At 51.7% G+C, this 22,825-nt stretch overlaps 3 protein-coding genes across 9 annotated transcripts in view; 2 read left to right on the top strand and 1 right to left on the bottom strand.

Moving 5' to 3' along the window:
* The window catches only part of TRPM8 (transient receptor potential cation channel subfamily M member 8), a 688,444-nt gene that overhangs the window by 302,489 nt on the left and 363,130 nt on the right, over positions 1-22,825 (top strand). The window lies entirely within an intron of this gene.
* Positions 1,836-13,415, top strand: SH3BP4 (SH3 domain binding protein 4). Its single transcript, XM_015634054.3, has 5 exons — positions 1,836-1,936; positions 2,447-2,643; positions 4,406-6,768; positions 11,971-12,159; positions 12,482-13,415. The coding sequence occupies exons 2-5, from the start codon at positions 2,526-2,528 to the stop codon at positions 12,704-12,706; spliced, it is 2,895 nt and encodes a 964-aa protein (XP_015489540.1). The 5' UTR covers positions 1,836-1,936; positions 2,447-2,525; the 3' UTR covers positions 12,707-13,415.
* Positions 20,836-22,825, bottom strand: part of LOC107207265 (UDP-glucuronosyltransferase 1-1-like) — a 35,758-nt gene continuing 33,768 nt past the window's right edge. For all 7 annotated transcript variants that reach the window (XM_015634066.2, XM_015634063.3, XM_033515916.1 and 4 more), the window contains one exon: positions 20,836-21,818. In XM_015634066.2, the coding sequence (XP_015489552.1) occupies positions 21,521-21,818 (298 nt within the window). In that variant the 3' untranslated portion in view covers positions 20,836-21,520. The remainder of the gene's footprint in view (positions 21,819-22,825) is intronic.

Raw genomic sequence — 22,825 nt, 5'->3', positions numbered from 1 at the left:
ATTTAAAGCGCTTTCAGAGGAGTTTGCAAACCATTGTCTCGGTGATTTCTAAACAAATCTTGCCCCTTCGACCCTTTGTTTCCCCCCATTTATCCCTTTTATCCTCACACAGCCTGAATTTCAGGGTTTGCTGGTTACCTCTGCATTCAGAAACATTTTGGGTCTGTCCCCAGCTCCAAAACAGGGCTCCCATCCCAAATCCAGCCGTGGGGAGCCTGGCCCCCCATCCTTCAGTGTGTGTGTGCATCCCTGCATCCGGGAGGGACAGGCAGGTCCAGGAGGGACAGGCAGGTCCAGGAGGGACAGACACGTCCAGGAGGGACAGACACATCCAGGAGGAACAGACAGATCCAGGATGCTGCTGTCAGGAAAGGAAATACTTTTTCATGATCCCTCATTTGTGTTTAGATTCTTGCTGCCTTTTGGGGCCTTAGGGTTCGATGCAGAGAGGATTTTTCCAGCTGTTTCTTCACACAGCCACATCTGTCAGAGGCCTTTAGCAGGAAGCTTCCCATCTCCTTATGTAAATAGAGGGAGGGGGAGCATCCCTGCGAATTCCAGGCTTGTGGGTATGTCAGTGAGAGCTGTCAGGGCTGTAGCTGCCAGAATTAATATAAAATTCATTTGATGCTGGACCAGCAGGCAGGTGTTTCAAAACATATTCACGGCTTACACTTGTTCTTTTCCTACTTCGTGCAGTGCTGCCCGAGCAGGGGAGAATTTTGGGATGCCACAGCTGCTTGATTTGATTTTGATTTTTTTTTTTTTAACAAAAATTGAGTACAAGAATCGCCAAAATTGGTGAGGTGTGGGGTCTCTAGAGGGAGGCACTGTGTGTTTGGGGTCTTCCCATGCCACCTAGAAAAGCTGCAATCCCAAATGGCATTAATGGGAAACTGGGTGGATGGTACAAGTTTAGGGGAGCATCCTTCTTCCCTTCTTTGCTTCCTGCTGGATCTTGCTAGTTATTCCCTTGTCTTGCCCCTGGCAGCAGCTCCAGATCCCCTCTCTTACCTGTCCTGGCTCTGATATGCTCAGCCTTGGCTCAAAGCCTGGTTTCCCTGTGTTTATTCCCCACCAAACCCTTTCCCCTTGGGTTGCTCCCAGCAGGACCAGGCTCTCCTGGAAGGGGAAATGTTTGCACACAAGTTTTCCCTTCCCTTTTCTGGCTGCAGCCTGGTGCATCCCTTCCAGCCAGCCACATTCCCGGCATACCAGCCCTGGGGATGGCTTGGGAAGCATTTCAAGCAGGCTGGAGTATCTCCTGCTCAGGCTCTCCCCTGCAAATTTCCTCTTGCTGCATTCCAGAAAAGGGCACCAAATCCTTCAGGACTTGCTGTTCCCCCTCACAGTGCCGGAGGAGACAGCTCTGGATTCCCACCTAAGGAATTTGGGTCTGGCTGTTATTTTTTGCTTGATTTCATTTTCAAGCAGAGGGAGGAAAAGAAAAAAAAATTGCATGGGAGGGGGAGAAAGGAAGAACAGCATTAGGAGTGGATGAAAATCCCTTTGTAAAGCAGGGATTTGGATGTAACTTTTAATTAAACTTTCATGGGTAAGACCTGTTGGTGTTTTGCAGCCAGGCTGGAGTTTTGTGGCAGCTCTGAGGGAGCAGGAGGCAGGGGCTGACTCCAGAACTTCCAGCACCATCCTGGGTACGTCGGACAGTGTTCCTGTTCCCTGGTGCAAACCTGAGTAGCAACTTGTGGCTCAGGCTGTGCTCCAGCCATGCCTTCAGCCTTCCCTGCTTTTCCTGGCCCATCTGGCCACTGTCCCAGCTCCAGAGGACACGGGTGACGTCAGGGCAGCTCTTGCCCACGCTTGCATCAGCCACGACGTTGGTGGTCGGGGTGTCCTGTGGGAGCGGGCTCCTTTTCCTCTCGGCTCCTGCGGGCTGATGCAGCTGCTCTTCCACGGGGGTTCTGGAAGTGTTTTTGTAAGTGCTTCTGGACAAAAAGGAGGAAAAAGCCCTTTATTTTTATCTTATTCAGTGCAGGAAGGGTTGTTGCTCTGCCTGGCTGGGCGGGTGAGGGGAGAGATGTGGGGAGCAAGTGGCAAGAGCCAGTCCCCATCCTAGGAGATGCTTCAGTGAGAGAGAGAGATGACCTCTTTGAACAGGGGAAAAAACCCAGTCCTGTGGGTCTTCTGTGCTCCCACAGCAGCCCAGTGCTTTGTGGTTTTAGAATTGTGTTACAGCAACGTGCAAATGCTTGGGAAATGGGGAGAGGAACCAATTTACGATCCTGGGAACAGTGTATTCCCAAAAAACTCTTAAAGGCTGGAGGGCTGCTTCATCTGGGGTTGTGTCCAGCAGCCAGGACCAGGCTGTCCTTGCTGTCCAAGGCAGCGCTGTGGTTCCTGGGAGCATCCAGGCTGTGCTCCGTGCGGGTGGCGTGGGAGGACACGCAGCCTGTCTAACACCCTAGCCTTTGTCTGTCTCCCCCAGGCTGGTTCCCTGCGGTGACACTGGGGTCCCCATCGCCGGCAGAGAGGCCATGGCCACGTAGTGCCCGCCGGGAGCGGAGATGGCGGCGCAGAGGATCCGGGCGGCCAACTCGGGAGGGCTCCCGCGGTGCAAGTCCGAGGGGACGCTCATCGACCTGGGCGAGGGCTTTGCTGAAACCACGCTCTGCGATGTTAAAGGTGCGTGGGGATCGTGCCCCTCCTCGTTTCAGGCCCATCCTCACCCCCTGGGAGGGCTCGGTGACACCAGATAGGCGGTGACAAAGGTGTTCCCTCTCCCCAGTGCAGGTTGCTCCTCCAATAATCAATCCATTTTTTTTTTTATTGCTTTTTTTTCCTGCTGTGTTTTCCTTGCCTGGCATAAAAGCTGGGTCAGGTGGGAGGGGAATTACTGCTCCCCTGGCAGGAGAGCATCCTGAGGAAAATCTCCAGGTGGAAGCTGGAGAGCGCTGAGGGCCTTGAAAATAAACACACACAAAGGCGATTGTTTTTGCAGGTGTAGCACCTGAACATCAAACACTTGCTGCAAATTAGGTGTGTTTCAATGGAAAACGAGGAACTGCTCCTCTTCTCCAAGGGGTTTCAGTACATCCCTGTTAACCCCTGCATGCCCAGCTGGAGGGACATGGGAGCAGCCACTTGCCTGTCTGATCTGACACCAAAAATGCTCCATCCTGTAGGAGGCTGAGTTAACAGCAGCTTCCAACCTAGCAGGCTGCCAAAATAATTCCAATTTAGAGTTTCTGTGTAGTTTTCTACTGGATGAATCTCCTCACGCCTTTGCCTGCTGGCAGATGAGTTGTTCAGGATTTGTACAAAACTCTTCTCTGAATACTCACTTGATCCCCAGGCTATATTTAAAGGCTTCTCTGTGCTCAGCTGTATCTTCCCTTGCCTTGTTATTTCCGTGGGTGAGAAGAGCTGCCAGCCTGCGAGTGGTGACTGCAGTCTGAGCTCCCATCCCTTTTGTCTCTGGGATTTTAAGGGCTTCCTGTGTTTTCTAAACTCCCTTTTCCTCTCAGAGAGCTCTAGAGCCTGTTGAAGCAAGTGCTGTCCCAGTTCCCTTGCAGCTCCCTGTTGGTGAAAATCCAGCTTTCCTTGTTTTCTTCAGTCTGTCTAGGGAGAGAGCACACATTTAACCATTGATGGAACATCATCTCTTGCTTGCTTTTAGTGCTTTTTACAGGAATGCGTCCTGAAAATGAGAGGGAAGCCAATAAATAAGTGGCAGTGTAGGCTCAGCCCAGCCTGGATGTAAATCGGGATCCCCTGGCAGGAAACTCTTCCACTGGCACTCCTGCAAGGGAGCTTGGAGATGCTGCCAGGACCAGAACAGCAGTGTGTGTGGGAGGTGCTGGGATTCTGTGAGGGTTCAAACTGGGTAACCCTTAGAACCACAGAATGGTTTGGTTTGGGAGGGAGGTGAAAGCAGGGACACCTTCCACTAGCCCAGCTTACTCCAAGCCCCATCCAACCTGGCCTGGAACACTTCTATGGGCATGTTTGACATGTGCAGGAGAGGGGTTTCAGCAGAGCAAGAGGGCTTTTAGCCTGTGGGGAGGGTTATCTTGGGTTTGGATGAAGCCTTAAGGGATGGGAGGTGTGAATGTACCAGAAATAATAGTTTACTTGAAAAAAATTTATGGAGAAACATGCCTTCAGTCTTGAAGGCTGCCCAGGGAGTTAGTGGACCTGCAAGTGTTCAGAAAACGTGTGAATGTGACACTTGGGGCCATGGCTTAGCGGTGGACCTGGCAGTGCTGGGTTAATGCTTGGACTCGATGATCTTGGAGGCCTTCTCCAACTTTAATGATTCAGTGATTCCAAAACAACCTTCATCACTTGAAACAGCGTGGAGGGATGACCTGGAATAAAGGATTCCAAGTCAGTGGTGACTCTGTTGTGCATCTCTCACCGTGCTGTCTCCTCCTTGCCTCTGCAGTGCCTTCTCCCAGTGCCTTGCTGGTGGACAATCCCACGTCCTTCGGGAACGCGAAGGAAGTCGTAGCAATCAAGGATTACTGCCCCACAAATTTCACCACCCTGAAGTTCTCCAAGGGGGACCACCTGTACGTGCTGGACACGTCGGGAGGGGAGTGGTGGTACGCCCACAACACCACGGAGATGGGCTACATCCCATCCTCCTACGTGCAGCCCGTGAACTACCGCAACTCCTCCCTCACGGACAGCGGGATGATCGACAATCTGCTGGAGAGCCCCGACGAGGGCGTCAAGGAGTTGGATCTGCTCGGGGATTGGACGGATGGGAAGAGAAACTCTGCCAAATCCTACCACAACAACCCCTTCCTGAACGGCGTGCAGACCAACCCATTCCTGAATGGGAATTCGCAGGCAGCTCCCAGCTCAGACAAAGAGTCCAACTCCAGCGTCGCCGTGGATTTGTTGCTCTTCGACACGGGGGCCCCCACGTCGGCTCTTCCCAGTTCAGCCGCCAACAGCAGCCTGGGGAACCTTTTTGATGAGTTTCCCTCCACAAACAGGCTGGATGTGGAACAGCCCATGAGAAGAGACAACCCCTTCTTCAGAAGTAAACGCTCCTACAGCTTGTCTGAGCTGTCTGTCCTCCAGGCCAAGTCAGACACGCCAGCATCATCAGGTTTCTTCAGTGGCCTGAAGTCTCCCACCCCTGAGCAGTTCCAGAGCAGGGAGGATTTTAGGACAGCGTGGCTGAACCACAGGAAGCTGGCTCGGTCTTGCCATGACTTGGATTTGCTTGGCCAAAATCCTGGCTGGGGTCAGACACAACCGGTGGAGACCAACATTGTGTGCAAGCTGGACAGCTCCGGCGGGGCCGTCCAGCTGCCAGACACCAACATCAGCATCCACGTGCCCGAGGGCCACGTGTGCCCCGGGGAGACACAGCAGATCTCCATGAAGGCCATGCTGGACCCGCCGCTGGAGCTGAACAGTGACAAGTGCAGCACCATCAGCCCCGTCCTGCAGATCAAACTCAGCAACATGGAGGTGAAGACCTTCATCATCCTGGAGATGAAGGTGTCGGCGGAGGTCAAGAACGACATCATGAGCAAGAGCCTGGTGGGGCTGCAGTGCCTGCGCAGTGACATGAAGGAGGGGCCGTACACGCCGATGCAGCTGAGCTATTCCTACGGGGACACCATCCAGGTGCAGCTGGAGAACCTGGAGCCCTGCATGTACATCGCGGCCGTGGCGCAGGGCCAGAACATCCTCTACCCTTACACCGTGTGGGATTACATCAGCAAGAAGATCACGGTGGGCGTCTACGGCCCCAAGCACATCCACCCTTCCTTCAAGACCGTAGTGGCCATGTTCGGCCACGAGTGCGCCCCCAAGACCCTGCTGGTCAACGAGGTCACCAGGCAGTCCCACGGCCCGGCTCCCGTCGCCCTCCAGCTCTGGGGGAAGCACCAGTTTGCCCTGTCCCGGCCCCAGGACCTCAAGCTCTGCATGTTCTCCAACATGACCAACTATGAGGTGAAGGCCAGCGAACAAGCCAAGATTGTCCGGGGCTTCCAGATGAAGCTGGGCAAGGTCAGCCGCCTCATCTTCCCGATCGCGTCCCACGACCCCAACGAGCTCTCGGACTTTACGCTGAGGATACAAGTCAAGGATGACCAGGATGCCATTCTGACCCAGTTCTGCGTCCAGACGCCGCAGCCGCCTCCAAAAAGCGCCATCAAACCCATGGGGCAGAGGCGGTTCCTCAAGAAGAACGAGGTGGGGAAGATCATCCTCTCCCCGCTGGCTGCCACTGCCAAGTATCCGGATTTTCAGGACCGGCCGGTGCTGAGCCTGAAGTACGGGAAGCTGCTGAAGACGGTGGTGAGGCAGAGCAAGAACCACTATTTGCTGGAGTACAAGAAGGGAGACGTCATAGCCCTCCTCAGTGAGGAGAAGATCAGGTTGAAAGGCCAGCTGTGGACCAAGGAGTGGTACATTGGCTACTACCAGGGGAAAATCGGCCTTGTGCACACCAAAAACGTGCTGGTGGTCGGGAAGGTCAAACCCAGCTACTTCTCTGGGCCGGATCTCACCACCAGCCTGCTGCTGGAGCAGATCCTGAGGCCCTGCAAGTTCCTGACTTATATCTACGCCTCGGTGAGGACTCTGCTGATGGAGAACCTCAGCAGCTGGCGCTCCTTCGCCGACGCCCTGGGCTACCTGAACTTGCCACTCACGTTCTTCTGCCGGGCGGAGCTGGACAGCGAGCCAGAGCGAGTGGCCTCTGTCCTGGAGAAGCTGAAGGAAGACTGCAACAGCGTGGAGAACAAGGAGAGGAAATCCTTCCAGAAGGAGCTGATGACGGTGAGTCTGAGGCCTGGCAAATTGGGCCTTCCTTCCTGGCCCTGCAGAGGGACCAGAGGAGGTGGAAGTTTCTTAATTCAGTCTTTAGAGAGTGATGTCCACCTTAAAGGCCTTCTGAAGACTGTTGGGCACTGCCAGGTGGGAATCCAGCCCTGTGGTTGCTGGGCTCTTGGTTTACTGGGTTTGTGGCAATAATGAGGGATGCACTGAGGTACCTGGAATTCCAGAATCACACAATGGTTTGGGTTGAAAGAAACCTCAAAGTTCATCCAGTCCCACCCCCTGCCATGGTCAGGGACTCCTTCTACTCTACCAGGTCGCTCCAAGCGCTATCCAACCTGGCCTGGAACACTTTCAGGGATGGGGAGCCTTTTTGTTTTGGGGGGTTTTTTTTTGAGTGGCAGCTAAACCAAGGGCACCTCTGGGATGTTTTATACATTGCAAATGGGAATGTGTGGCTTGCTCTCTATCCCGAAAGGAATTTGGGAGGAGCGCTGCCTGCCAGTATTTCTAGGATGCTGTTAGCAAATAAATCCCTCACGAAATATCATCTCCACGATCATTTCTAGCATTTAATAGGAGGTGAGCCAAAGAAAATACAGAGCAAGATGTCTGGAAGAGGTTTGCAGCTCTCTCCCGTTCTGTGCTCTCCCACAGGAGCAGAATAACTGAGTTACAGAGGACAGCATGGTTTAAAATGTCAATTGGATTAAGGAATAGCGGCGGCCTTGCCTGGCAAAATGAAATTATGGCAAAAGGGGACTGGAGCTGAATGAAGGAGTTCAGTTCCCACACTCCTTTTAGGGAGAAGGGGGAAATTGAAGGATTGAGCAGAAGGTGTTATGGGGAGTATGGAATCCATTGTTATTCCTGGAAATGTTGTCCGGAGAGTTCCCTGTGCCCAGGTGCCACTCTGGGGCTTGTGGGGCAGTGTTTCAGCTTTGACTTTCAGCTGTCAGGTCGTGCCACCAACGCTGCCTCTGTTGCAGGGTTCTCCTGGCCATCAGTGACCCTTTCCTCATCCAGGAGTGGAAAATCCCCCGCTCTGTTCCCTCTGTTTCCCCCGAGGGAGTGTTTGCTCCTTTATTCATCTGGCTCAGTGAATGTTGGGATGAAATCCATGCTGCTCTTGCTGGATGCTTCCAAGAGCTTTGTGCTGTTTGCTTTACCTGTTTGCAAACCCTGTAGGTGTTGCTTTTATCTATCCCCATTGTTTTCAGGGATCCCAGACAGTCTGTAGGTCACAGAGAATCCTCACTGGGGAGACAAAGGGAAAGATAAGGCTCAGGGAGCTGCTGACTCAAGGGGAGGGCTGGAAGCTGCAGGAATGCATCCTGCTCCCCTGTGGCTGCCTGGAGATCAGAGTCCCAGGGCAGGTTTTATTCTCCTTGTTTCTCTAATCCTGCTCTCTGTGAGGCTGATCCTGTGGATAAAGGATGAGCTCCCTTCTTGGTGGAACATGATGCTGCTTCCAAACCCCTGGCTGCTGTCAAATCCTCCTTAGCCTATGGAGAAATTAGAAGGAAATAATGATGTTTCAGGGGATGGCAATGGAGCAGTAATGGATTTTATTGTGTTTAAATCTGATTTTATTTGTAACAAATGGACTGGCTTTCTGGCAAGAGGAACCAGCTGCACTAAGCTCCAGCGTGGCCGTTTCAGCTGAAAGTTGCTTGTCTCCTCTCAAAAGGACTGGGAAGGGAGAAGCAGAACCAGGTTTATCCATGTTGAGTACACAAAACACCAGTGGCAGAGTCGTGCACCAGCAGCCAAGCAAGGAAAAGCCTGGTCATGATGGCTGGTTAATCAGTAATCTGCCTTTAATTACTATTTTTCTAATCAGGCACTAGCACTGGAGTGTGAAGGTAACTCAGGGGGATGTGTGTCAGGAATTACTCAGCAGAGAGGGGAAAGCTCTCCCTCCCTCCTCTGCCCGTCGGAAGCAGGCAGCACATGGACGGTTTGGATAAAATAACTGGGCGTGGATTCATGATTTCATTGCCCCTGGTGCCTGGCCCGTGGGGTTAGACCTGCCCTGAGACACAGCATTTCTCTCTCTCTGGCTGTCAGAAGCTCTCATTTATCATCCTTCCAATAGACACTGCTGTTGGGAAAAACACGGCTCTGCTGGGAATGGCCCCTGGCACGGCAGCAGGGAGCTGTGCAGAGGAAGCTGTGAGCTTGTTCTTCTCCAGGCTACTTGTAAAGGTCACACAGGAGGTGAAGGGGGGATATTTTTTTTCCCCTCCCATTGTTTTGTTTGCCCTGACTCCCAGTATCCATGTGCTGCCTGTCTCCTGCCACGAGTTTCTGCTTATCCCTGGTGTGTGCAGGCCCCAAAGAGCAGCTGGGGGGCTGGAGCTGTCCTAAAGCCCTGCAGGTCAGGGTGTCCATGGCTTTGGGTTGGAAGGGACCTTAAAGCCCATCCTGTTCCACCCCCTGCCACGGGCAGAGACACCTTCCACTGTCCCAGGTTGCTCCAAGCCCCATCCAACCTGGCCTTGGACACTTCCAGGGATGTGAAGCCACATCTCTGAGCAACCTGTGCCAGGGCCTCCCCACCCTCAGCATGCCAAGATCCAGCTGGGCATCGTGTCCAAGGGAATTACCCCATGGAGGCAGTGCATGACTGTGGGAAGCAAAAGAAAAAAATCAGTGTTTAAGGCTGAGAGTGCATTTTACGCGTGTGAGACAATTCTGGAGGTGGTGACAGCCAAAACAGTGAGTGAAAGAGATGTTTGATGCTTAAACAAGGGTTATTCTGGGGAACACTTGCACAGAGGCAGCTTTTTTGGGTCGAAACCTGACCTGTGTCCTAGAGAGCATGATGGGCCAGGAGCCTGTGCATGAGCATCCTCTCACCCCACGGGTCTTATGCTCTCCCTGGGGACTTTATCCCCCCTGTTTGAGGAAGTCCCAGGGGGGAGCTGTTTTCCTCCACAATGCTGCTTTCCTTTATTAGGAAATGGGATTCTGCATTTCAAAGCTGGGATGTAAATGCAGCCTCCCCTGGATGCCTTTAAAGTTGAGGTGTTTCTGCTTTGAACTGGGATTTGAATATCAAACACCCTCTTTGCTGTTTGCTGGGCTGGTGGAGCCGGTTCCCAAGGGAATAAATAATAAATATTTCCGAGGACTCTGGCAAAGCACAGCCCAGATCACACCTAGGTGATGAGGATGGAGACACAGTGAGTGGACCCAGCTATCCTAGGAGGCTTGTCCAGGGCAAGGGAGGAGGATGGAAAAAATTGTAGCATAATCCCACTGGAGGATTAAGTCTGCTGAGCTAATCCCAGTGTCTCGCCGTTTCCAGTAATATTCCCCCTCTGGCTGCCACCTCGGTGTCTGTCATGCCTGCACCCCATCCCCACGTGGTGCTGTGCCCATGTCCTTGTCACCTCTGCCTGTGAGGTGGGAGCTGCCAGGGGCAGGTGGTGCTGTGGCCATCTGTAGGTTTCAGAGTAAAGGCTCAGCACTCCAGACCCACCCATCTCTCCCAGAGTCGTTGTTTTGAGTGATTTTGCAGTTCTTGATGGGGTGGCCTCCCGGGTGTTTTCCCTTGCTGCTGTTTTTGTTGTTCACCTGGAGCAGCAGAAGGAGCAGGAGAATCCATCTCCTGCAGCTCCATCCTTCTTAACCCTACAGTGCTCCTGGCTCTGGGCTGTGTCTTCTGCTGCCTCTGACCTCAGGCAGGAGATGAGAGCAGCTCCTTCAACCTGCTCTCCTATAAATGCCAGGTTGTGCACAGGATTGGGATCCAGCTGCCTGGAAAGGCAGGTTTGGGGATGTTCAGGGTGGTGGATCTGCAGAGGGTGCTGGATCCAGGGGCTGTGGGAGAGGAGGCGGTTCTGGCACAGGTGTGTGAGATCTAAACACTTCTTCATGTCCTCCTGCAGAGCCAGAGGAGTGCTCTTTCCTTGGGTTTTCCTTGCTCGTTTGACAGGGGGGGTTTAATGCCTCCCTGGCTCCTGCAGGAAGGTGGTGTCAGCACTTTGGAGGAGCAGGCGACACAGCTGTGATTAGAACCCAGCTCAGCTTTGATAAGGGGAAAATCAACGTGTATCTGCTTTGCAAATGGCTGGAGTGGTTTCAGATGTTCCCATCTTCCCTCCCCCTGCCCCCCACAACTGTCCCTGTGCAATCTCCCGGGGGAGGATTTCACCTTCCTTTGCTCTAGAGCCAAACCTGGATTTGCCCAGACCCCTCTGTGTCCCCACAGGGGCAGAAAGGTGGATTCTGGCCACATGGGGAGCCACCTTACCCTTATAATTCCCGTAAGAACCATCCCCACACTGCTGTGAAGGAGTAGCTGGGCTCTGCTTGCTCCATTTCCATTTTTATTAACTTCAAACCCCCTCCTGAGGGTCAGGGTGGGATTTGCCCAAGGTTTGGGACTGTTGTGGTCCAGAGGCTCTGGCAGAGGCTGTGGGAGCCCTGGGGAGTGGGATGATGATCCTGGCAGTCAGATCCCGTACTCTGAGACTGAAGATTGCCACTAAACCCTTCCTTTTCCAGGGCTGCACTGGGGGTTTTCCCCTACCGCAGCTTCATCCCTCTCTGAGGGGATTTTAATTTGATTTGACACTTAAAGGCAGGAGCTAACCCTGCTCCATCCTTTTTTGCCTGGCTAAAGTCACTCCTGCCTAGGAAACCCAGACTGATGCAGTTGCTCTTTCTACTTCAAAACCATTTGTGGAAAATCTCAGCTTTTAGGCCAATAAATGATGCAGGAAGAGGTGGAGGAAGAGAAGAGGAAGAACATCCCAGGCTGAGCAGTGGTCCTGTAGTGTCAGTCCTCACCTGGGTCTCAGCCCCTCACAGGGCTGATGTCCAGGTCCCATCCCAAAATGTCCTTGCCCACTGCTCTGAAGGATCCTGCAGCTCTGGGATGGAGTCTGGATTAGCTCTCTGGATTAAAAGCATCTGTTGTCCTCAGCCCCTGGGATGCTTTAAACTGCTTAAGGTGGGGCCTGGACATCTCGAGAGGGGCTGCCTGGAGAATGAGGCTGCAAACCCCATCCCAGAGGGGTCGAGCGCTTTGTCCAGTTAATGGGATTGTTCTCTTGCCAAGCCTGGTGGCCAAACCTCCCCAGCTGCCGCTAAAACAAGAGGGGCAGGAGGATTTTTGGGATGCTCCCATGGGGGGGGAGTTCACCGGCCACCACCCTCCCCCAGGCCTTGACTTCTCCCCGTGTCCTCCAGGCCCTGCTGAAGATGGACTGCCAGGGGCTGGTGGTGCGGCTGATCCAGGACTTTGTGCTGCTGACCACGGCCGTGGAGGTGGCGCAGCGCTGGCGGGAGCTGGCCGAGAAGCTGGCCAAGGTGTCCAAGCAGCAGATGGACGCCTACGAGGCCCCGCACCGCGACAAGACGGGCACGGTGGACAGCGAGGTGAGAGCGGGCACCTCTGGCTCTCTGCAGGGCTGCTGAGAATGGAATCGGAATCTTGGAATTCTTTGGGCTGGAAAAGGCCTTGGAGAGGTTTTGAGTCCAGCTGTTGAGCCAGCACTGCCAAACACACCGGGTCAATGGTTGGGCCCAGTGGTCTTAAAGGCCTTTCCAACCCAAACCGTTCCGTGCTCCTTCTCTGGAGATTCCTCCAGAGCAGGCGGATCCTGGGGGATCACAGGGATCTGGGGGAGGCTGTTTTCCCGGGAATGTGCTTGTTCTGGGATGCTGGCTGAGCTCTGATCCCTCTCTCACCTGTCCCCAGGCCATGTGGAAGCCGGCGTACGACTTCCTGCTCACCTGGAGCAGCCAGATGGGGGACAGCTACAGGGACGTCATCCAGGAGCTGCACACGGGACTGGACAAGATGAAGAACCCCATCACCAAGCGCTGGAAGCACCTCACGGGCACCCTGATCCTCGTCAACTCCTTGGACATGCTGCGGGCAGCTGCCTTCAGCCCCCAGGACCACGAGGATTTTGCCATCTAGCCCGTGTTTGTCCACTTCTCCCTGGCTGGGGATTTTGTTTTCCTGTGCTTTCCCCCCCCGCCCCTTCTCCCTTTCTTAAGCAGTTGACTTTAAAGAGAAGAAGTGGAGGTTTCTCTGCCTTGGGTTTGAAGAGGCCAAAGTTTGCAAGTTCTCCATCAGGACTGGAAATCGGGAGGAGAGATCCCACCTTGATGGGAATTCACTTGGAAGGGGACTGGCTTTTCATCCAGTTAAACTGTTTTTGTACTGGAAAAAACCAAAAACCTTCAAGAAGGCGAGGGGGTGGGGATGGGTTCCCAAAAGAGATCACATTTTTTAGGCATTTACAAATAAAAGTCTAATTTTTGTAACAAGCAGTTAAAGTTGTCACCACTTTGGGGAGGGCTGGGGGAAGCTGTGGCTGGTTTTAGGTTGCAGAAACTGCTTTGAAATGATGGAGTTTGAGACAAATATGGGTCCTGTAAATACATGTTTTAAGAGGAAGCAGAATAAATGCCCTTTCCCCCCACCACAGGCAGGTTTTGGGCTGCCAGGTGTGACTAAAGCACCACAGGAACTTCAGGTGTTCCCAGATTTGGGATGTGCTCAGCCCAAGCAGCACCTTGCACCAAAAAAGACCTTTAAAAAAAATTTATTTTATTTTATTCACAGAACCTGTGAGCATTTTGGTTGATTTTTGGGTTATTTTTATGTCTCTGCAGCTGTGGATTTTCTCATTTGTGACCAGGGAGTTGCCTATTCCTGTTTTCTGCCCACCTGGATGTGGTGCAGGACACCTCTGGAAGAAGCTGGAGGTTTGGGGCTTGCCTGAGACCTCAGGAGATGGATCAGGAAGATGTTGAGAGGGAAAATCAAACTTCCCAGGTGCTCCTGCTCTGGGGAAGAGGCCAGAAAAAGGGGAAGAAATTGTCCCCATCCAGATAATCCTTCTACAGGCCAAAAAACAACAACAATAACAAACAAAAAAAACCCGAAAACCAAACTAAAACAAAATAAAAACAAAAAACCAAAACAACAAAAAAAACCAAACACGAACCCCACAAATATTCCCCCCAAACAAACCCAAATAAAGGAGGGAGAAGAGAGAATCTTTCTCCTAATTTGAAATCTGACCTCACTGGGGATGTTCCAGGTGCTCCTTGCTATTGATTTCTAGTTCTTCAAGGCTCTTCAAATCCAGTTTAACTTGTAAATCACCTTTGCTATAAACCTGGTGCCAAAAAACCTCAATATTTGTGTCACCCAGTGCCTGTATTATTTTTCTCCTGTTCCTTTTAAATCTGAGTTTTTTGAATTACTTCTTTTCCTCCTGCTTCCCAGCTTTCAGATATTTCACCTGGGAGGGAAATATTTTTAAGTGCAAAGGCTCTTTTTAGTGAAAAGTTGCTACCAGAGGATGTGTAAAGGTTCTTAAAGGATGATTCCTTTTCAGGTTAATTAACAAAATAACAGAAGGAAAAGAGTATGAAAGACATCTGGTGGAGGGAATGGTGTCTTTTCCCGAAATCCCATCCTCAGAAGGGATCACTGTTCATGGACCCCACAATAGCACCTTACATTTCTCCTCAGGGGTTTTGGGGATTTCCTGTGCCACTCCCCATAGCTCAGGGGGTCTGTCAGCAGCCCAGCCCCTTTCCCTCCCCTGAGGCACTCGTTTTTCCATGCAGGAGCTAAAATCCCTGTTGCAGTGAGGATGACCTCCAGGTGCAAGCAGCAGGATGCCTTTCCCCTGGGGTTTTACCCAAATCTGAGCTTTCCCCCTTCCCCTGGCAGGCTCCAGAGCTCTGCAGGAGGCTGGGCAGGAGTTTGAGCCTCCTGTGATCCATGAATAATCCCAGCTTGCTTTCTTTTTACCCCCCTCCCCTTGGTTTTTCTGTCTACCTCAGGTACTCTGAATCCCTCCCTTGGCTGCCTCAAAACACCCTGGGCTCGGCTCCTCACCACCCTGTGCCCTCCCCAGGCCCTGGGGCCACAGGCAGCACATTCTGGGCCCATGGGGTGGGCTGCATTATCTTCTCCCCATTTCTGGTCTGAAATCCAGTCCTTCCTCCTGTGCTGGGACTGGGAATGTGTCCTGCAGATGCCTTCTGGACTAAACATCAAGGACTCCTCCTAAAAATCTGTCTGGGCTTTGCATTGCCACCCTTGTGCAGCAGCTGGTTTCTGTTCTTAGTGTTAACAGTCCTTTTTTTTAAAAGGAAAAGGAGTTTTTTGGGGAAAAAAACTCCTTTTTTTAAAAGGAAAAGGAGTTTTTTGGGGGAAAAAAATTCCAGTTAAAGGTGTTACTCTGCAGTGCTCCTGGTTAGATGCCATCTGCTGCTGTCTCTTCATCCCAAAGCAGGGTGGGATTCATTTAGTGGGGTCTCCACTGTGCCAACACCCCGAGCCAGTGGTCCTCAATCCCATCTCCTCCCCTCAGCCTCTGCATCCCACTTTCTCCAGGGGAAAAGTGGCTGGAAAAGCTCTCACCTCCCAGAGCACCCTCCAGAGAGTGCTCAAACTGCAGGTAAGGAATTTCCTCAAGTGGGACAAGATGGGGTTGAAGGATTTGTTTTAGCACAGAGGAGTTTTCCTGGTTGTTTTCTGGCTGGAGAAAAACACCCTTGTGTTTAGCCAAGGCTGTTGTGGTGCTCCCAATCCCAGTGGAGATTGGATCCCAAGCCAGGGAAGGGAAATATTCTGGTTTTTGCTGGGGCTCTCAGGCCCCTCCTGCCCTGCCCCAGCCCTGTGGGGTGGGCACAGGTGATGTCCCACCTGCTCTGGGAGATAGAGACACCAGCCAGGTGATCTGGGGAGTTCCCCCCTGGCTTCTTCCCTGCTGCCTGGCTCCCTGGAGCATTTCAGCTTCAAGGAAGGAAAGGATTTGGCTTTTTATTCCTCAGGGGACAAAGTGTTTCAGTGCAGGTCACCTTGCAAAGGCATCCCCACAGCATTTTCTCCTCTGCTTCAGCCATCACAAGTGAGGAATCATCTCCCGTGGGCTCATCCAGCACCAAAAGGCTGAGGGAGAGGTGCCAGGAGGGGAAGGGAGGGGAAGTCACCCCGTGGTTATCGGGGTCTCCACACAAAGTGTGGTTTGCAGGGAAATCTGGAGCCTGTGATGAAAGAACCCGGAGCTCTCTGGGCATTCGTTTTCATCCCCAGAAATCCCTGCTGGAAACCACGGGGCTTGTTTCCTTCCCAGCTCTTCATGCAAAGCCTGTTGTGGATGAGCAGGACCCGATGTGAGGAGCTGGTTTTTCTTTTGCCACCAAATCCCCCCTTGCCAGGGCTGTTCCCTGATCCAGGCCCCTCTGGGGGCCTCATTCCCATGGCAGGTGGAGACCTGATGTTTTGTTTTGTGGAATACCTTCAGTGAGGATCACAATAGATTCCTTGGAATCCTGCCCTGGGATTTGCTGGCATTCCTGGCACACCCAGTCCTGTTCCGGGTTTGGGTTTCCTTGTTTGCTGGCTCCTTCATTTTTTTTTACCTTAACAGCCCAAGGTGACTTAATCAGGCCTGAGCCCTCACAAAAAAAGGGCCTGAATGGCTGGAATTTAAGGGAGATGATGATCATCCCTGGAAATCCAACTCCCATTCCACTTCACAGCATGACCCACTCAAGCCTCCTTTCAAAACCCTTTTTTTTTTATTTTTTTTTTGGTAACAGGCTTTACCAAAAGCATCCCCTGGGGCTCTCATCTTCACAGCTCAGCAGTTTTAATCCATCGCTGGAATTCAGGGGCTTCTCAGCAACAAATGGCACCTTTGGGCATTTTTTATTATTATTATTATTAATTTTATTATAATGGTGGGGAAAGAAGGATCCCAAGGGGTGGCTGATTGCTGGATTTTGGCGGGGAGGACCCTGATGTCCAAGTGAAAAGGAAGAGGGCTCTGGCTGGGGGGGAGGAATGTGTAAATCTTTTCCTGTCTAAGAGCCTCACTCGGTGTTGGGAGTGCCGCTGGTTGTGGTTTCCCTTTCATCCCCCAGCCCTGAATCACCCTCCTGCTCTGCTGAGATCATCTCCACGGGGCTGGGACCAAGCCAGCCCCTAAGGATGGCCCCAGCATCCCTTCAGCAGCCTCTGGAATACAACTGTGGCTTCCTCTGATTCCCCCCAACACAAGAGCAATTAAAGCTTCCAGCTCTGTGGCATCATCCAGCACAGATGGAATCCCTGGGACTGAACCACAGAGGGATGCCTGGATCTGCCCCAGTGAAGCAGGGGTCGCCTCTCCCCCTCCCCATGGATAATCCAGGCTGGTAGCATTCCTGGGAAGAAATCTGCTCCTTTGATTCAAGCTGGTTTTATTAAATAAGCCAGGCAGAGCCGGCTGGGGGGATTTGGTTCTGTCGATGATTGACTTTTATCATCCTAAGCAATCAGATCTGGCACGGGAGACCTTTCACCCTTCCTTAAAAGAAAGGGAATTGATGCTCCCTCCCTGTGGAGGGAGAGTCTCTCCTGCCCTTTGTGTCAGACATGTTGGCAACCCCTTTTCCCCAGGTTTCATCCCACTCACCTATAAATAACTCCTAAAAACACCTCTGCAGGTGATAATTAATCTGAGGCCTCTGTGGCTGCTCCAGCTGAAATTGCCTGGGCTGTCTGATGCCAGCTCCCTGTCACCCCCAGGCAGTGCCAGGGATCCAAACTGCTGTGGGATGGGACATGTCCAGTGCCAAACCCTCTGGAATGGCAGGGATAACTGCAGGGGATGATGCAGGGGGCAAGGAGTGTTCTGGACCACTTCCCATGGGCATTGTCCCTGCACTGCTCCCCAGGCTGGACCCCAAAGCCACCTTATTTTTTTGTGGATGCGCTTGGGTTTGGGGTGGGTTTGGGTGTTTTTTGTTAAATGAGGCTGGTGCTGCTCCTGGCAGGTTGGTTTCCTTCCTTCATCCACACTCCTCATCTTCTCATGTCATGCTTCCATGATTTCCCACAGTGGGAAATGAGCTCCTGGAAAACCTCCCCAGCCTGGAGTTGTGGCTGGGTACCAGCAGCAGTAAGTATTCACTTTTACAAAGCCACCCAAGAGGTGGATTATCAAATAAATGAATTAAATGATTAATTGCAGGTCTGAGGGTGAGCATCCAAGTGAAAGTGTCTAGGGCAAGGGACACACCTTTGGGTGGAGCCCTGTGCAGGTAAGGAAAAGGGAGTGTGAATAACCAGAATATTTATTTATATGGATGTGTTTCTAAGGGGGAATGGCTTTCAGCTGACAGAGAATAGGTTTAGATGGAATATTAGGAAGAAATTCTTCCCTGTGAGGGTGGTGAGATTGCCCAGAGAAGCTGTGTCTGCCCTTAGATCCCTGGAAATGTCCACGGCCAGGCTGGCCAGGGCTTGGACACTGTGGTGTGTCCCTGTAGCGACACTGGGGAGGTGGAGGAGCCTCAGATCCACCCAGAGCTCCCATGGCAGTGGGAAAACCTCTGCCCTTGAGGCCTGGGCTGAGGCTGAGAAACCCTGTGGCTGCAGAAAAATGCCAGCAATTGCTGTCATTTCCCATGCTCTGGCTGGTGGGAAGCAGAGAGAGATGCCAGCTGCATCCTCCCTCCCTGGAGCCAGGGCTGCTCTGTCCCCCAGGACACCCCATCCCAAAACCAGATTGCTCCAGGGCAGCTGGGGTGGGTCTGAGCAGCCCAAAAGAGCTGGGAAGCAGCACTGTCTCTTTCCCAGACTGACTGGATGTTAAAAACCAGGGAAAAATAAGACAAACACTCAAAAAGTGCCTGGGTGGGAGCAGAAATCAGCGGCTCTGGGGGGAGAAGTGCTGAGGTGGGAGGTGTTTGCACCCCCGTTCTCCAAGGGCAGCAAGGGCATTTTGGCTGCTGCCTTTTCCCAGATTTGAAAGATTTGCAGGAAAAGCCCAGCCTGGGGAGCTCGGGGAGAGGAGCAATGGTTAGCCCTGCCTCAGTTTCCTCCTTTGGGAAGTGTCCCAGTCTCAGCTCTGGTGCTTTTGCCTGGGCTGTGGCTGTGGGTTTCTCCATCTCCCAGTGAGGGAAGCCAGGCTGGAAGCTCTGCCCTGGTTTTTTGGCTCTGTTTGGCCTCCAGCTAAGGGGCAATAAGAGGGGACATCATCCCCTGATTAACCCTTCCCCTGGGCAGGTTTGGGGGGCCTGAGCTCTGGTGATGATCCAGCTCCTTCCTTGTCCCAAGTGCTTTGGCTCCTAACTGGCTCTGGAAATCCTCCCCTGGCAGCAGAGTCCTTGTTCCTGGAGCACCTGGCAGGGGTGGGAGATAAATAAATCCTTGTGGAGTTCCAGCCACCCACCTGGGAATTTAAAAAAAATATTTGGGAAACATTCCAGAAAATTTAGGGGATTTGGGGGATTTTTCCCCAGAATTTTTTGGGATTTTTTTGGCTCTTTTTTTTAAAAAAAAGATTCTTTTGGGTGGATTTTTTTGCATTTTAAATGGGATTTTTATAAGATTTAGGGGCTTCAGGGGCACCCAAAAATTCTGGGAAAATTTGGGAAATATTTGGGAAGGTTAGGAAAAACTTGGGAATTTTTAAGAACATTTTAAGGGATTTTTTGAGGATTTTTTGTGATTTTTTTTACGTTTTTTTTGAGGGTTTTTGAGTGGCTTAATGTTATTTTGGAGTCTGAGACCACCCAAAATTAAGGAGGAGTGTGGAAAAATGTTGGGAAAAATTTGGGGAAAGAAATTATGGGATTTTGGGGGGAATTTTTCAGGATCTTTTCTGGATTATTTTAAAATGTTTTTTGAATTTTTTTAAATTTTATTTTTAAGGGGATTTTTATGGGATTTCAGGGGTCTGAAAACCCCCCAAAAATAAAGGAAACACCTGGGAAGATTTAGGTAAAACTGGGGAAAATTAAAAGGATTATTAAGAGGTTTTGGGTGAGAGAATTGTGGATTTTTGGGGATTTTTAAGGATTTTTGGGGTCCTTGGGTGAAGTTTTGGAGTCCCCAGGTAAATTTTGGGAGTCCTGGGGCAAATTTTAGGGAAATTCCGGGATTTATGGATGGATTTTAGGAGACTGATGGGGATTTTGGGGGTCCTGGTGTGGAATTTGGGAGGCTGTGCTGGCTTGGTGGGAAGGGTGGTTTTTCCCTGCTCCTGCTTCTGGGTGATCCCAGAGTGTCCTCTGCTGGGCACAGGGATGCTTGTCCAGCCCTAGCCCTGGGCATTCCTTCTGAAGGGAAAATAAAGAGCAGGATAAAGCAGTGAGGGCGAGGAGAGAGAAGGGAGGAAGAAGAGGAGGGTACCTGGATTCTGCAGCTGTTTTTCTTTGACTGTGTCAGAAGTATTTCTGAAATGAAATCAGTCATGGGATGGGCATTGCGACACTTCCTTCCTTTAAGTTTTACTTCCCTGCATGAAGGGGTTGGGATGTTTTTATATATTTTTCCTCAGCTGTGCTCCTCTGATCTGAAATCAAAGCGTTTTCCCCTTGTCCACACAGAGAAAGTCACTGGGTTGATGCAGAGCCAGCTTGCAGCAGGGCACTCGGAGAACTTCTCCTCAAGGATATTTTGGAGTGGGATTTTTTTTTTTGGCACTGGACACTGCTGGGATGCTCAGAGGGGACTGGAGCCAGCGTGGCTGTGCTGTGACAGCCCAGAGAGGTCACCCAGGGTCTCCTCTCCAGCTGCACTGCTGTCACCAGAGCCTCGGGAACAGCTGGAGCTGTCACCTCAGGAATGTCTGGAGCTGCAGGGGCTGCATTTCCAACACAGGGCAGCCCTCACACACCATGGGGAGTCTGCACACCCCAAAAAAAGGTTTCCTTCTGTTTGTGGTGGCAGGAGCAGGGAAAGGGAAGTGCTGGACAGGTTGTGGGCAGGGTGGGTGTCCAGGAGATTTGGGCACTGCAGTGAGGACAGGCTGATTGCCTTGTGAGACAGAGATTGCCTTGAGCTTCCTCTGAAATCCCTGCTTTTCCAAACAGCCAGAGAAAAGAGCAGCAGCAGCAGGTACCCAGGATACCCCAGTTCAGAGCCCAGAATATTCAGCTGGGAGCTGTGGCAGCCCCAGGATGTCACCTCTCAGCAAGGACCAAGTCACCAGGCAGCAGGGACAGGAACGAAGGGGATTTTTCTTTGAATCTCTCCCTTCTCCAGCTTTTTCCATAAACAAACAAGTATCCCTCCCCTCACAACTCTCAAGACAGAAAACACAGCAGCCTTTATTTCTGGTATTTGGGGTTTATTTATAGGGCTGGGCTTTGGGGTCTTTCCCTGAGCATCACTTACAAAGAACAAATCAGCTGTGGGGGTTGATAAAGAATGCTTACAAAGATCTCAGCAGCAGGTGAGCTCCAGGTACCACACACCTGCCTGATGGGGAGTTTGGGGGAAACCCCAGTGGTTTTCCAGCAGCTGCCCTGCTAGAAACCTTGGTTTGCACTCACAAAGATGTGCATCAAGCTTGGTTTGCGTGACAGGAGTTGTCAGTGTAAAACATTTGCCTCTCTTACAACAGCAGCCACGCAGAGATTTCAAACAGAAATCTGACCAGATGGTGCTCCTAAAGTCCTCCAAAATCCCTACATACCTCTGCTGCAGGTAGAGGTTAAAAGAAAAAGTCACTGAGAGTCCTCTCTGCACACTGACGGGGGATTTCAGACTCAGACCTTCCCAAGCGACTGCAGCACTCCTACACGAGGCATTTTTAACCACCCATTCTTAATTAAGAGGCCAAAATTAGATCAGTGGGACCAGCCAAGGATCCCTATCATCCCTCAGCTGAAAATCATAGTGTTTAATTTATTGCAGTGAAATTTGCGCTATTCTCCGACCCCGCTGCGGGTCTGGAGCAGGAGCTTTGTCCCCCAGCACCGTGGGGAGCTACTGGGACTTGGCTTTGGCGGGCTTCCCCGTCCTGCCCTTCTTGCAGAAGCACCTGCGGCAGCAGCAGAGGCAGCACTTGAAGGAGATGAAGAGGGAGAGGAGGGTGACGGCGGCCAGGAAGGCGATGACGTCCAGCGAGTGGTACTGCACCCAGTTGAGGTCGTGGGCGGCGGGGCGCAGGTGAGGGGCCCCCTTGTGCCTCATCACAAACTCCACCCAGTGCACGGCCAGGTCCAGCGGGTGGATGGGCCTGTCCAGGTGCAGGTCCGAGAGGCGCTGGATGTTCTCCTTGTACCTGCCCAGGAGAAGGTGTTCAAACATGGGATTGATGCCTTAGGATTTTGGCTTTTACCGTTTTTTAAATCCTCTACTGCTTTAGGGTGCAACTCCAAAACTCCACAGCTTGTCAGCGGCTGCTCTGCCGTTGTATTCAGACAAAACAATCCCTTCTAGGCCTGGGACTCAAGGGCACAAAATGTAAACAACAGTGAATTGGGATGGGAGCAAACTGGGGGTAAATGACTTCATTACCTGAAGCTGTAGTTGGAGGATTAACCCCTGATATGCAAATGGATCAAACTTAAAATGGTCTCAGAAACTCGTGACCATTGTCCATCTTGGGTGCCAAGGTGTACCTATGGAAGGCTTTTAATAAATACCTACATTTTATCCTCTTAATCTTGTCTAGCCTCTCTTCTAGGTAGCCACTCCAAGGCATCAGTTTTCTGGCACCCCAGATGGGAGAAGAAAGGCTTCTGGAAAACCCTTGGACTAGAGAAACATAAATACCCATTTTATTCTGCTAATCTTGTCTTGCCTTTGTTCTAGGTAGCCACTCCAAGGCATCAGTTTTCTGGCACCCCAGATGGGAGAAGAAAGGCTTCTGGAAAACCCTTGGACTAGAGAAACATAAATACCCATTTTATTCTGCTAATCTTGTCTTGCCTTTGTTCTAGGTAGCCACTCCAAGGCATCAGCATCACAGGGTGGGGTGCGTTGGAAGGACTTTAAAGCTTGTCCCTCATGGGCAGGGACACCTTCCACCAGGCCAGGTTGCTCCAAACCCCATCCAGGACACTTCCAGGGATGGGGCAGCCACAGCTTCTCTGGGCTCTTGTGCTACTGAGCCCCTTGAGAAGAACAATGGCAAAGTTACAGGCCCAGGAAAGTGTTGTTTCCAATGACAAAAACAAAAAAAAAACAACAACAAAATGAGGGAAAGCTTGGTTTGGGCTTTCTGCAAAATCTCTGGGGTGAAGGTCTGTGGCTGAGTAATGGGGTTAAAAAAAGCTGGGGAGCTTT

This window comes from Parus major, chromosome 7 (assembly GCF_001522545.3).
Source record: "Parus major isolate Abel chromosome 7, Parus_major1.1, whole genome shotgun sequence".
NCBI lineage: Eukaryota > Metazoa > Chordata > Aves > Passeriformes > Paridae > Parus > Parus major.
The sequence above is the reverse complement of the archived record's forward strand: the minus strand, read 5'-3'. Positions and strand labels throughout refer to the sequence as shown.

What these genes read in the sequence shown, in the direction of transcription:
- SH3BP4 (XM_015634054.3), top strand. Translation starts at nt 2,526, where the DNA reads ATGGCGGCGCAGAGGATCCGGGCGGCCAACTCGGGAGGGCTCCCGCGG. An exon ending in CACGCTCTGCGATGTTAAAG is followed by an intron (nt 2,644 to 4,405) that starts GTGCGTGGGGAT and finishes TTGCCTCTGCAG; the next exon opens with TGCCTTCTCCCAGTGCCTTG. An exon ending in TCCAGAAGGAGCTGATGACG is followed by an intron (nt 6,769 to 11,970) that starts GTGAGTCTGAGG and finishes CGTGTCCTCCAG; the next exon opens with GCCCTGCTGAAGATGGACTG.